This window comes from Heloderma suspectum, chromosome 2 (assembly GCF_057233095.1).
Source record: "Heloderma suspectum isolate Gila_16-S chromosome 2, 16-S_ref, whole genome shotgun sequence".
In the NCBI taxonomy this organism is placed as follows: Eukaryota; Metazoa; Chordata; class Lepidosauria; order Squamata; family Helodermatidae; genus Heloderma; species Heloderma suspectum.
Window position 1 is genome coordinate 284,477,653 of NC_139459.1, and position 14,440 is coordinate 284,492,092.

Below are 14,440 nucleotides of genomic sequence, written 5' to 3' on the forward strand. Positions count from 1 at the left end.
TTCATAATGGTGGGAGAATTTGCAGTTCTCTGAACATACTTAGAAGATGGAGATATGTAGTGGGTACCTCTTCATTGATCTGAATTCATCATTTATATATTTACAACATTTGTATACCACTCCCCATATAAAACAGATTCTGGAGCAGTGCACATAAGAAGTTCAATAGTAACAGTAAGAGATGTAATAGTTTCCCAGTATTGACTCTTTGTTCTTATTTCTACATAAAGGGGCCGACACCTTGAGTGAGACCAGCTCCGTCAGCCTGGAGGCCACAACAGACAGCAGAGAGACTTCAGTGGCTACCTCTATCTTGTCCCCCTTCATGTCTGGGCACAGTCGAGATGAAGTAGACAATCGCAGTGAGCACAGCTACAGCGAGTCAGGGGCCAGTGGCTCCTCCTTTGAGGAACTGGACTTGGAAGGCAATGGGGATGGGGATGGAATGGCAGGTCTGTCGTCTGACCTTGGTTCTGCTGGGGACCACGACATTGCCAAGGCCAAGTGGACCAAGGAGCCTATTGCCCTGGAGAAAGAAAGGGGTGAAGAATAAAGCCATCTCTTTACTCGTGTTTCTTAAAAGATTGAAAAGAGAAACTGATCATCTCTCTTGCTTCTTTTCTGTCCAGCCAAAAGATTTTGGTTACTGATCCATGTTGAGACCTGTCCTACTCTTTGTCTGCAGACAAGTATTTGGGGTGTGATAAAAGAGGAGAAATTATATCCAGGGGAATTGTAGTTGGTTGCCACACTCTTGTAGCCCCACATATAAGGATATGTGCTATTACAAGAAGCTGAGAGGGAAGGCATGAAGTGGTGGTGGGGAGCTCATGTGTTGAACAACACAGTGTATTTCCATGTGTGTGAATGAGAGAGAGAGAGAGAGAGAGAGAATGAATGACTATGCAGGGAGCACTTTACAAGGGCAGGTAGATGCATTTGTGCATAGACTGTCCCCTTGCATCTCTTTACCTCTCCCATAACCAGCTGTTCCTCTGCAACTTTCACACATTTATTGGCACCATATCTGTTAACACCAAAGAGCAGTAGCTATAATTGAAACTGAAAAATGTAATGCAAACCTTTAATCCCCAAACAGACATCTGAGCTTTCCTCATCTTTACTACAATTAACAGCTTTCCTTTGAGAGGTGAAGGTTTATGAGCAGGGTTGCTGTGATCCCAAGCACCCTGCTCCGTTTCTCACTCTTCCTCACTTACCTGTGCAGCCCATTTTCACTGACTCTCTTTTAGATTGCACGATGATGGAATACATCAAGTTCTTCATAGTTAACAGTTGTTGTACCCATTAGCATCTGTTGGTGTACCCCTGGGAACTGATCTTGAGAAGTTCCTTGTCTAGCTTCAAATGTAGAAGAGCCTATCTGAAAGAATCAGTCATTGCTGTCAGCATTAATGATAACCTCTTCCTGCAGTCTCAGCAAAAGGGCTGCAGAGAATGAGTAATTCTCACAGCAGGACAGGTCAGTGGCACAACAAAGGTGGCGCATCCATATCTCTCTATTGCTGGTCCTCAGAGGCTGTGATGCAGTGGTAGTTCAGGAGTGAAGATTCATGTGTTGACCATTGTGATGGAGCAGAAGGCTTGCAGTGGTAACCCTAGTGGATTTGACATAATGTTGTGTGCCAGCACTGGAAGTTCCTAGATTTTGTGACTCGGAGAAGCTACATATTCTGCCCTTATGCAAGGTACGAATTCCTTTGATTTAGCATACCCCTTAGCACAGTGAAATGAAGATGGTCCTCTCTTTGCATTGGCAATACTTCTGGATGTTAAACCTGTCACACTCAAACAGTCTGCATCCTCAGAGCTCCATTACTGTGGCTTGAGGGAAGAGTCATCAGGGCTGCAGGAGGGAGAAAATGTTGATATGTGTATTGTGGGGTGAAGTATTGAAAAGTTCTGATTCTCCCCACCACATTCTTGCTCCTCTTGCTGACATCCTCTCTGTAGAGGCCCTGGATCAATGGCTCACTCTGTTTCTTAATGGACTTGGATCCATACAGTGAGCAAAGGAGTTCGACGTTCAGCCACCTTCAGACCTGCCTTGTTTCTCAGCATTGACTCAGCATGGAGGGAAATCAATGAGATGCAGTGTTAGAACTTCCCCCTTGGGCTGTGTGGCCACAAGGCTACTCGGCTCCCTCCCCCAGGCAGTCGCCATTGATTCCTTACTTCCTCATTTTTATTCTTATTTCTGTGGTCTATAAAGTTTCTGTTCCTCTTTCTGCTCTCTTTTCCATGATTTAATATCAATATTCATGTTCCCCCAATCCTGATTTACCATGGCATCTAAATCAGGGACTTCACTTTAGCTGCAGTGTCCCTGAGATTAGTATGACTGATGGAAGCAGACATGTGCTAAAAATGGGGAACTGGATATGCTCCATCCCCATTGTGTCGGTATAAGATCCTGACATAATATTGGGTAGGCTTTCTCATCTGCCTGGATATTACTTCATCTGCGGCACTGCACATGTGGTGTTTTATAGTGTAGTACATGGAATTCCTTGAGTAAACAAAAGTCCAGTTGCCCCATTTTAACACTCAACGCTTTCTCTGTTCCCATTACTAAGTAGGGCTTCTGAACTGCTAGCATAGAGTGCCGGTACATGGTGCGTCTCTGTACATGTACATCTACGTGCAAATGGGTGTGCATGTCTATATCTTCCCTTGGGCATGTGTAATTATATGTGTATTTATGTATCTGTGAATGTTCATTGTGTGCACAGACCTATATGCACTTGTGCGCACAGGCTCAGGGCCGAATTAGACATGACACCATTCACACAATTGCTAATTGTGTAAATGATGTTATGTCTAGTTTGAACCTCATACTGTATGCTTGTCTGTCTATATTCATACATATCAAGCTCCCTCTTTCTGAGTCATAGGGGTGCTATTAGAATAAAGGCGAAGGAAAGCAGGAGCAGCAGGAGGCATATAGAGAGAAGTGCATTATGCCTTTCCCCAGATTTCATTTGACAGATAACAGAAAAATACTCCTCTCTCTCTGTTGTGCTGGGTGGTTGTGGTTTTTTGCAGGCAGGAGAAAGCAAGTAATATTTCTCCATCTTACAGTAACTGCTGCTTGCTTGTGAACTCTATGGTAATGGAGGCAAGGATATCAGCATCAAAATGTTCTGGCTTATATATGATGGCTTAGTTGTCTAGTGTGTGGACTGGCCTCTCAATGTATACGCACATGTGGTTGGACACTGCACAAATCCTCACGTATTGCCATGTATGAATATGCATACATATACATGATTGTATCCTGCATCATTTCCTGCTTATATGTATGAAGTATGTGTATGGAAGTGTGTAAATTGGCCATTCTAAGTGTGCCCATACACATACAGCCCCTTCCTCATAAGCACAAGTGAATTTGTTGCTTATTTGTTAATGACGTTTATACACATATGTATGAGACTGACAAGGGAGACATATGGTATAGTCCTCTGACTGTATCACATCACGTCAAAACGCTTGGAAAATGAATACACTGGGGAGAGAAACGTTCCCAAATGTGGAAAGCTTGCATGTCAGAGAGAAGTCTAGGCTACATGACTTAACCTAGCCTTTCCCCTGACATCCAAGCTTTCCACATGCACGGAGATTTTGATAAGAAATAAGCTTCCAAATAAGTAATCCCTCATGTATATTCTGATGTATGCTATTTGTGTGGAAAAATGTATTCGACCCCAGCCTGAACAGCTCAGTGACTCAGGTGGGAATCTTTGACTGGACGATCCTTTCTTGCCAAGAGTACAAGCTCTCCTTACCCGTTGTTGAATACAAGTCCGAATGAATGTTAAAAAAAGGTCCCCTTTCTCCCCAAGAGGTAGCCTGAAGAATGTTTTGTCTTGACCTGAAAGGATGTAAGCAGAGCTGCTTTGGGTACATGGAGACATTTGTGAATAAGATGGTAAGCTGGAATTCTGAGGAAAGTCACTGTGCATGCCATGTGTTGGGATGAGCAGATTCATTATTATGGCTTCCCTGAGATGGGGAAATTACCCTCACTAGACATGTACAGACAATGGCAACAATCCACAAGCCATTTACTCTGTGGGTAGTTCTACTGATTTACTGCTACTGCAATTTTTTTAATGGTGGGCTTATTACAGTCAGAGGTGGAACATTGATGTCTTCCCATCAATTGTGGCTTTAATATCCCTATTAGAGATTCAAATTAGTGAATAGAGCTCATTGACTACCCTGCCATGACAAGGACCAAGTGCAGGAGAAGCTACTCAGACAAATGCTTCCAGCTATACTCTCTTTTGGTCAAAATCCTCCATGAAAGGTTTGCTTTGTGTAAAGAATTGCCTAAGTTAGATACACATAGCTTCTGCCAGGGTGAGCACCTGTCCTAGTGTCTTCTTCCTTTCAAAACCCCTTCTCTCCACCAAAAGAATGTGAATCTTAAATGCAGAATGCAATGGCAGCCTCTTAATTAGTTGTCATTGTTGTGAACATCCATCATTTTGCAGACAAATAACTTTAGTGATGAGCCCGGAATATAAAAGAATCTGGTGTTGTATGCCACCATCTACTGGGCCAATCAATAGAGGGTTCTTCACAGTTTTTGAGAGAGAGAAACCTGGCCACTAATATTTCCCAGAATGCTTCAGGCATTCTTTCACATGCCCATCTCTTTCCAAAGAGTTGAATTGCTAAGGGCAAAACTCAATCCTGCTCTTATTAGACAGCTGTCTGGCAATCTGCTGTAAGATGCTCTGCTTCTGTGGCTGGCCTGGCATCCATATCTCTCTCCATCCCCCACACCCCCTCCCTCCCTGTGTGTGTCTCTGCCTCTCTCTGTCTCTGTCTCTCATCACTTGCTGTGATTGTGAGGGACTGGGTGGTGGGGTGATTACCATCCATCTGTAGTGAGAACACATGATGCGGTGAGAACACATCACAGCATCCCAAGAACAACAAATGTTTCATCTCTTTCATTTTAACCACAACTGAAACAGTTTGCCACAACGGAAGTTACAAAGCTTTGTAACCTACAACTGGAATAGAATGCAATACTTCAAAATTAATATACACAGAGCTAGGTAACTAGATTTTTAAAAGACCTGCTATTCTAACTTCACTGTTGCTTGTTTTAGAGCTTGTTTTAGAGCCAATGACATGCAGGTTTCTTATCTTCCTTTCTTAAACCTAAATATCCATTGGAGTCAGCATCTCCCTTTTATTAGCATCATATGCTATGTCGTCAATAAGATTATCTCTTGGTTTTAAAAGATCTCTAGTGCCTGATCAGAAGCCCACTGAAGATCACAAGAGTCTGTCCTTAATCACACTGAGGTAGCAGTGTTGGAGAAGAACAGTCTGGGAGTCAGCAAATGTACAGTGCAACAGAATTTTTAGACAGCACAAAAATGTAGCCATGGATTTTTTTTTTCTTGATTAGTGTCCATGAAGCCAAAAAGTTATAGCAGTGAAGGTTTTGATTCCGTATAAAAGTTTATTGTGAACATGTTAAAGTTTGGGGTTTTGTTTTTGTTTTTTGTTTTGCTTTACATTCTTTTAAGATTCCTCTCTTTCTCTACCCACTAATGGGTCACAACATATTTCCAGCTGCAAAATCCTGGACAAAACCATCCTTAGCAGGAAGAGAAATACTCCCTACACATCCCAACTGCCTTCCCACAATGCTAGTAGACTTACATGTAAATGGAGCTCAGATCCAATAGATTAAACCTATTGTTCCAGCCTTCTACAGCAAGGGTGGGTCTGAACTGCCATCTCCTATCTGCCATATTCTCTTTTTCAAAATTATATTCAAGCACTATTTCATAGGTACATAAAAGTCACACTTATAGTGATTAAGGTTCTAAATTCAAATTTTAAAGGCTCATACGTTATGTATTGTTAACGATTTAGAGATAATAGATTCCGCCTGCACTTGAAGTTGGTTGACCATATTCTGTAAAACTCCTATAGCAAAGCTAATTTGGGGTTTGTGTGAAGAAGTAGAACTTATAACCTTGAATCCAATCATTTGCATACAGAAGAGGTAGCTTGCAAAACTGAAAATGGCTTTCCGTATGTCTGTGTTTGTGCATATACAGGTACTATTTGGAGGTCATATTTGTACCTGAAACCTGCAGATTGTCATTGAAAGAGCAGCCTGCATTGAAAAGTGAAAAGAAATGACAGCTTAGTGCTTGTTAGTCGTTAAGATACTGACAAAGCTGTTAAAAAAAGTTTGCTTTTTAGTTTGGCAGCCCTGAAATGAAAAACCTTGTTCTGTTACATATTTAATCACTATTTTGATATAATGTATAAGGCTTAAGATATATGCCAGACTGGTTTAGACATAGGTGTTGGGAAGAGGGGTGGGGATCCTTGTTGAAATTAAAAATAGCTTACAGAAAGCATACCCCTGGCCTCCACACTCTGTGAACACTCCAAACCACCAACACAGTAGCAGTCTGATCCATTTCTGACGTGCAACATGTCTCACAACTAACATCAGGACCACTCTGCAAATACTAAAGGATGCATGGTTCTTACCAAGCAGCTGAATGAAAATGTATGGTGATGTTTATCATGGGCTTCCCTTGGAATTGTTGAGGGGTTATAACTTCCTAGTGTTCCAAGATTTATAAAATGGAATGCTTTTATTCTCATGCACATAATAGGAACGTAAGAAAAGCTGTGCTAGATCAAAACAAAGGTCTATTTAGTCTAGCATTCTGTTCCCACAGTGGCCAATCAGATGCCCCAATGGGAAGCCCACAAGCAAGAGAAGGAAGCAATATCATTCTCCCACTCATGTTCTCCAGCAACTGGTATTCAGAGACACGGTGCCTTCAGTACTGGAGGTAATATGTAACCATCATGGTTAATAGCCATTGATAGCCTTATCCTGCATGAAGCTGCCTTATACTCCTGTGTCAGACCATTTGTCCATCAAGCCCAGTATTGTCTACACTGACTGGTATGGTTTTCCCATGTTCTCAGGCAGAGATCTTTCCTAACCTTGTGACCCAAGATAATTTAACCAGATATCCTAATTACTAATCCTGGGACCATTTGTGCTCTACCTTTGAGCTTTGGCACCTCTCTTCCTTGAAGAAAGTCTGAGAACACATACATTGAATTGATGCCTCATCCCATGTATCATTTAATTTTAGCTATTGTGGGGGATGTGGAGACAAGTACTATGGCTTCAGTCCTACACACCTTTATTTGGAACTATGTTCCATTGAACAAAGTGATACTTAAACATGCATGGGCTCAGGCTGCACATCACTAACATAACCAGGTGGTCAAGAGAATTGCAGAAATCGTGGGACTTGTTTTGCATAATTACAGAATGGAATCTGTTGGGATAAGGTAGGACTGACTCCAGGTTTGAGGGGCTCCTGGCAAAGTGGTGTCTGGTATGTCATCCCCCCACCCCCAGCCTTAACAGCAACAGTGGTGCAGTTGGTAGCTGTGGACTGCCCACCATTTAAAATGTCCACCATTAAAAAAATCCTACTGTGCCCTGGCCTAGTGTCACTCTGGGATGCAGTGAGGAATTTAAAATGGGTGGCTACAAGCTACCCATCACTAGGTAAACAACGAAGCAGAACAAGTCATTTATTAATGACTTGGAGGAGGAGGTGCAGGGAATGCTGATCAAATTTGCACATGACACAAAATTGGGCGGGATAGCTAATACTTTGGAAGACAGAAACAAAATTCAAAGTTATCTGGATAGACTGGAGCGCTGGGCAGAAAACAACAGAATGACATTTAATAGGGATAAATGCCAAGTTCTGCACCTAGGAAAAAGAAACCAAAGGCACAGTTACAAGATGGGGGGTACGTGGCTCAACCACACTACAAGCGAGAAGAATCTTGGAATTGTTGTCGATCACAAGCTGAATATGAGCCAACAATTGATGTGGCTGCAAAAAAGGCAAATGGTCTTTTGGGCTGCATTCATAGAAGCATCGCTTCCAAATCCCGGGAAGTACTAGTTCCCCTCTACTCAGCACTGGTTAGGCCTCATCTGGAGTACTGTGTCCAGTTCTGGGCACCACACTTAAAGAAGGATGCAGACAAACTGGAGAGGGTTCAGAGGAGGGCAACAAAGATGATCAGGGCACTGGAAACAAAGCCCTATGAAGAGAGACTGAAAGAACTGGGCATGTTTAGCCTTGAGAAGAGAAGACTGAGGGGAGATATGATAGCACTCTTCAAGTACTTGAAAGGTGGTCACAGAGAAGAAGGCCAGGATCTCTTCTTGATCATCCCAGAATGCAGGACACAGAATCATGGGCTCAAGTTACAGGAAGCCAGATGCTGGCTGAACATCAGGAAAAACTTCCTGACTGTAAGAGCAATACGACAATGGAACCAATTACCTGGGGAGGTGGTGGGCTCTCCCACACTGGAGGCCTTCAAGATGAGGCTGGACAGCCATGTGTCAGGGATGCTGTGACTTGGATTCCTGCATTGAGCAGGGGGTTGGACTCGATGGCCTTGTAGGCCCCTTCCAAACCTACTATTCTATGATTCTATATAGGTGCATAGGTGGGCCAGATCCTGACAGCACTGGTGAGCCCTTGACAGTTGCCAGAGGATGCCTGGTGCTGACGCTGGACCTTAAATGTGGTGATAGTTTCCTCACAAGTGTTGGGAGTAGCCTGTGCTCTGGATTCTGCTTCTACAACCATGTTATACAGGATTTTCAGAGTACCATTTGAAATACCCAAATGAGCAGATGAATAAACAAGTAGTCAACAATTTCAGGATATTATAGCATGGCTGAAGAAGCAGGATCCAGAGTGCAATCCCCTCCCAACACTTGATATAAACTGTAAATGGAACAGTTATCTTCCTAATGTCTGGATCTATAGAGGAATTTAGGGTAAAAGAGAGCTACTGACACAAAATGGGACTGTGGTTTCCTTAGGCCAGCGAATGGGACTTTGGTAGATTGGGCTTGGGAAGAGCTCAGAGCCAGTTTGCCCTTGACATTTTGTACTGAAGTATGCATATCTAGCTACAGCAAGCCTAAAGAATGCAGCAAACCTACATAAAGAGCAAATACACTTTATCCTTTTCATACAATGGTATGTGGGTTAGCAGGCACAGGTTGAGCATTAGAACCATTTTTGTCCAAAAAGGGATCCCTTGAGTACTGAGATCAATGCTCTAACTTATAACTGATCTAGTGTCTGGTATGAGCAGTGGGAGAGCCAAGGTATTTCTGGATAACACCAAAGTATTCAGGATGGTAAAATCCCAGCCAAATGTAAAGAGCATCAAAAAGATCTCTTCAGATGGAGCAAAATGACACATGCAATTTGGTATCAGCAAGCATAAAATTATCACACATATATGTGATAGAATCCTAACTTCATATATTTGCTGGCAGAACAGGCTTTAACTAGCCAGGAAAAAGATCTCAGGGTCATAGTGGAGAAAGTATCGATCCTGTGTGCTGTGGACATGACAAAAGCAAATTCAGTCAGTGTTTGGAATTATTATGGAAAGTGGTTGAAATAAAACAAGTATATAATAACATCTAAGGTAGATTATCTGTGATACTAATACATTTAGAGTACTGTTACTCAGCTCAAAAAAGATATCGCAGAACTGCAAAAGGCAATTAAAATGATCAAGGGGCTGGAGCACTTCCCCTATGAGGGAAAGCTAAATGGTGTGGGGCTCTTTTAGTTTGTTGTGGGGGAGAGAGATGGCTGAGAGGACACAATGGAACTGGGATGGGCAACTTTGGGCGGTTTGGGGGGCATTTTTGCCCCCTGCCCCCCCTGCACTCCATAGAGTGCTGTACAGTCTGCAGGGTACCCACCCAAAAAGGAAAAAATTCAGCAGCGAACTGCTCCATAATGCTACAGAGTGCTATAAGGGCTAAATTTAGCTTGTTTCCAAGCTAAATTTAGTTCTCTCGGTGGTCTATAGCCACTATAGATATTTTTAAAGTTTTTCTTTTAATTGCAGGGCTCAGCAGAGTTTGGTGAGGGCTGTGTGTTGCCCACCCATGCAACAGAAGTTTATAAAACCAAACAGTATGAACGTAGTGGATAGGGAGATAATTTTTTTCTTACCTCCACCTGTTTTGGTTTATTGAAGTCCAAGTACATATATTGCAACATGAGAAAGTGAATTAAAAAACAAACTTGGATAAGCTAGCATGTAAGAAAAATGAATAGAGTTGTAGCCTAAATGACTTAAAAGACATATAACATGATTATTTTCATAAGTCAGTAACCATGCCAGCAAAATGGCTGCAGTATTCTATGCTTGGAAGGGGAAAACACAGAACCCAGAAAATATAAAAACTGTAAAAAGCAACAGACACACCAGCGTCCCTGGAAATTCTACCAGTTCTTTCCCCCGCCCTCCATCAGGAGCCAGCTGGCAATGATGCCCATATGCAATGTGGACGCAGAGGGTGCCAAGCTGTGCAGGCCAAGCTGTGGCTATGTCTGTCACACCACCATGCCCCCAACACACATAAAATGGAGAACTAGGCAGCAGACACAGGTATAACCAAGGGAGCTCTGGTGCTGTTTGCTAAAGCAGGCACAAACAAGCTCAAGAGAGTGCTGGTTTGATTCCACATAGAAGGAAACATTTTTCCTCCCCCACCAACCCCCAAAGGAAGAAAGACATAAAACCAGGCTTCAGCAGTAAACAAGGGAACTCTGTGGTACAGTCTGCAAAGCAGGTACACTACAAATACACAAATATGCTCCCAGGGTTGTGGATTCAAATCCACATGGGAACTTTTGTTCCCTTTTCATTCTTTATTGCAGGGGTAGAGAACCTTTATTGATCTGGGGACCAGGTTGCCCCTCCCAAACCAATCTGGTGGACTGGATGATGATGGGGGTGGTGCCTCCAGGCACAGGCCAAGTCAGTCACATCCGATTGGGGTGGTGAGCAAAGGGTCACTCAGCTGGCAGCCAGAGAAGCAGTTCCTACAGGTGCCGGCCAAGGTGATCACCTCCACACAGCACTCAATTGGGATGGTGAGCAGCACAGGAAGGGACATCCTGGGGATTTCGCTCTCTGTGGAGAGGGGAGGCAGGGCCTTGGGAGGGAAACTTCCTACAGGCTGGAGGTCCCCCATCCCTGCTTTATTTTAAGGAGGATGGTCAGTAGAGTTTCAGAGATACAAATGCAGACATGCTCCCAGAGTCACTGGTTTAAATACCCCAAGGGGAAAACATGGTACGCACACACACACACACACACACACACCCTGATATTGGCGGTGGGGTGGGGGGAAAACAACAAAGGGGAAGTGGGCAAGAAGCACAGGGCTCCTGAGCATCAGAGGTCTCACCACGGGAATGTCCCCTGAGCTGTCTGTCATACAGCATGCCAAGGTGCAGGAGCCTGCAAGGTGCAAGAAGGTTGGCAATCCCTCCAGAAACAGCCTGTTGGAAATCCACCTGTGGAGAGCAAAATGAGCAACAATAGGTAGTTGGAAGGCATAGTCCCTGGAGCTGAATGATTGTGATCATACTTAACCCTTCTTCTTCTTCTTCTTCTTCTTCTTCTTCTTCTTCTTCTTCTTCTTCTTCTTCTTCTTCTTCTTCTTCTTCTTCAGGGTTTGCAGTGGGACTCTGGGTGTGCAGGTACAGCTGCTTCTGCTCTGCACATCTGGGCTGAGATCCTGTGAGGCAAAAGTGCTTAGAAATCTCTGGCCATCAGTGGCAAAGGTTGGAATGGAGTGTGTGTGTGCGGGGGGTGGGTGGCATTACATTTGTGGAATGCTTCCCCTGTGTGGAAGAAGCACTGCTTCCTGCTGCTGGGAGGGAAGAGTGGTGGTGAAATACAGGTAAGGCAAAATACAATTTTCACACCTGGCAAAGCGGGGAGGAGATAAGACGCTGAACTGCAGACTGGAAGGTCGGCAGGTCAGCAGTTCGAGACCCGAGTGCCGCGTGACGGAGTGAGCTCCCGTCTTCAGTCCCAGCTCCTGCCAACCTAGCAGTTCGAAAGCAAGAAATTGCAAGTAGATAAATAGGTACCGCCTCAGCGGGAAAGGTAACAGCGTTCCGTGCACCTCGGTGTTCAGTCATGCCGGCCACATGACCACGGAAGCGTCTTCGGACAGCGCTGGCTCTTCGGCTTAGAAACGGGGATGAGCACCGCACCCCAGAGTCGGACACGACTGGTTGGGGACACCTTTACCTTTTTTTTTACACAGCAGTTACACTTTGTAGCATGTGTTTCCCCCTTCCTTTGCTTAGCTGTGTGGGGTGCTCTATCCTAGCAACCTGTTGTTGACGTGGAGTGATGTTGGGTGTTTATGTCTGGAGTAAGACTTCTAGGCGGAGAAAATGTTAGCCATGTGCTCATGTTCCCATGGGTGCTGTGAGGCCAGCATTCTCTTTTTGTGCAAAGTGCCATTGGTCTATAGTTTCTCTGGCAAGAGTTTCACCTGCTAAGCTCTAAGAGTGCCCAAGAGAGGGCCAGGGAGATACAGACCCAGGCTCTCCTCCCCCCACCCCGGTCATCTTGAGTTATGCTCTCCCCGAGTGGGAGATACAGATATATATAAATACACACACATGCGCGTGCGCACACACGCACACACACACTGGTGGCTGTGTGCTGTGATTGGATGTTGTGTTATATCGTATGCTCTGTCACAGTGATGTGACCATCGATGTGGGGATGGCTTTTAAAATATTTTCCCCTCCCACTGAAGTCAATGTGAAGTTGCACCGTTGATGAGGGTGTGGCAGTGGACTGGAGGGGTATAAGATACGGTGTGAGTGTGCTCCTCCCCTGGCCTGCCCTTATGCCACGTATGACTCTGCTGCCCCATCTCAGCTTTTCCACTAGCATATTTGGGCTGTTCTGCCAGCATATCTGGCTTGGTGGTGGCATGTATTGCATTCCACTGGCATAGCAGGGCTTCCACCTAATCCTACAGCTCCCTCAGCTGGCAGATCTTGAGCATAATAGTATTGCACCATAACAGTATCTTTTCAAAAGGTAAACGAGATCATGGTGGATAAATCCCCAACACCACTCTGTTGATGTTGGACAGCATTCCCCAACCTGGTATCCTCCCAGTGTGTTGGACTGCAACTCCCATAATCTCCATCCAGCATGGCCAATGGGATGGTGTCCCACAGCTCTTAGGCCAGGAGTAGGCAACTCCAGATGTTTTAGCCTACAACTCCCATCATCCCTCACCATAGTCAGCTATGCTGACTAGGGCTGATGGAGTTATAGACCTGGGGGGTGTCTCCATGACAACAGAAGTAGAAGCCAATGGTGGCTTACCCAGATTTTTCAAGGCTTTGGTCCATGCAGGGCTCCACGAATGAGTGCACCACACCATTCTAAGTCCCTTCACAGGAACATACTTCTGAGTGGGGTGGGGGGATTGGAGTGAACTTCATCAGACTGGCAGTGGCTGATCAACAAATGCAAGAGGCTTCGGGTCCTTCCTTACAGCTGACAAAGCTGCGAATGATAGCAGCTTCACATTAATTGCCCTAAAGCAAACATTAAAGAAACACAGGTGCAGCCTTCTTTCTCCCCTGAAGTTCCCAATGCTCGAACAATCGACACTTCGAAGCTTTGCATTAATTATTTCCTTATAGCTGAGAAAGCAGTTCTGACACAGTGCTTCACAGCCTTGAAGAGAGTTAACCCTCTGAATACTTGAGAAGCACCATAGCTCCAACCAGCCCCATTTCTAATCCCTTTTCTTCATTCTGCTGAAGCTCCCAATGCTGCAGAGGATCAAAGCTGTGAATTAATTACTTCCGAAAAGCAAAGAAGCAAACATCAAAAACATGCAGCTTCGACATTAAGGTTCCTAAATGTGTTATTTCGATGCACGGGAATCTCAGTAACTTCTGGAGTGAGTATTTCAGGAACAAGCCTCATTGACCACAATGGAAGTTACTTCTGAGCAGACGCACATATGTTTGTGCTGGGAAATACAGGGATGGGAAACCAGCCCCCTTTCTATCTTGATGAAGCACAGGGTCGAAGGTGCGAATTAGTTACTTCTGAATGGCAATAAAGCAAACAACAGAGAATCACAGCTCCAACATAGCGCTTAGGGAATTAGTGCTTTAAAATGTGCTATTTCGATTGAAGGGGATCTCTGTAAATTCTGAAGTGTGCATTCAGGGGACAAGCCTCATTGACCACAATAGAAATTACTTCTGAGTAGACACTAATTGATTTGTGCTGGGAAACACAGGGACAGGAAACACAAGGACAGGAAATACCCCTTGACCAGGGTCACGGTGAAAGGCACACCCCTGGGCAGGGCTAGCATACCCGAGGTCAATGCGGGGGCTGGGGCACACAACAACTATACCATGGAGAACCCGACTTAAGGAAAAGAACCAGACTTAAAGTAGTCTCAGGAAATCTGGTTTTTCGGCGAAAAGCT

General features: G+C 44.4%; 1 protein-coding gene across 5 annotated transcripts in view; it reads left to right on the forward strand.

Annotated features, from left to right (window-relative positions):
* TEX264 (testis expressed 264, ER-phagy receptor) overlaps window positions 1-6,420 on the forward strand; it is a 271,615-nt gene extending 265,195 nt beyond the window's left edge. For all 5 annotated transcript variants that reach the window (XM_084839685.1, XM_084839682.1, XM_084839686.1 and 2 more), the window contains one exon: window positions 231-6,420. In XM_084839685.1, coding sequence (XP_084695811.1) covers window positions 231-553 — 323 coding nt within the window. In that variant the 3' untranslated portion in view covers window positions 554-6,420. The remainder of the gene's footprint in view (window positions 1-230) is intronic.
* Window positions 6,421-14,440: the final 8,020 nt, after the last annotated feature.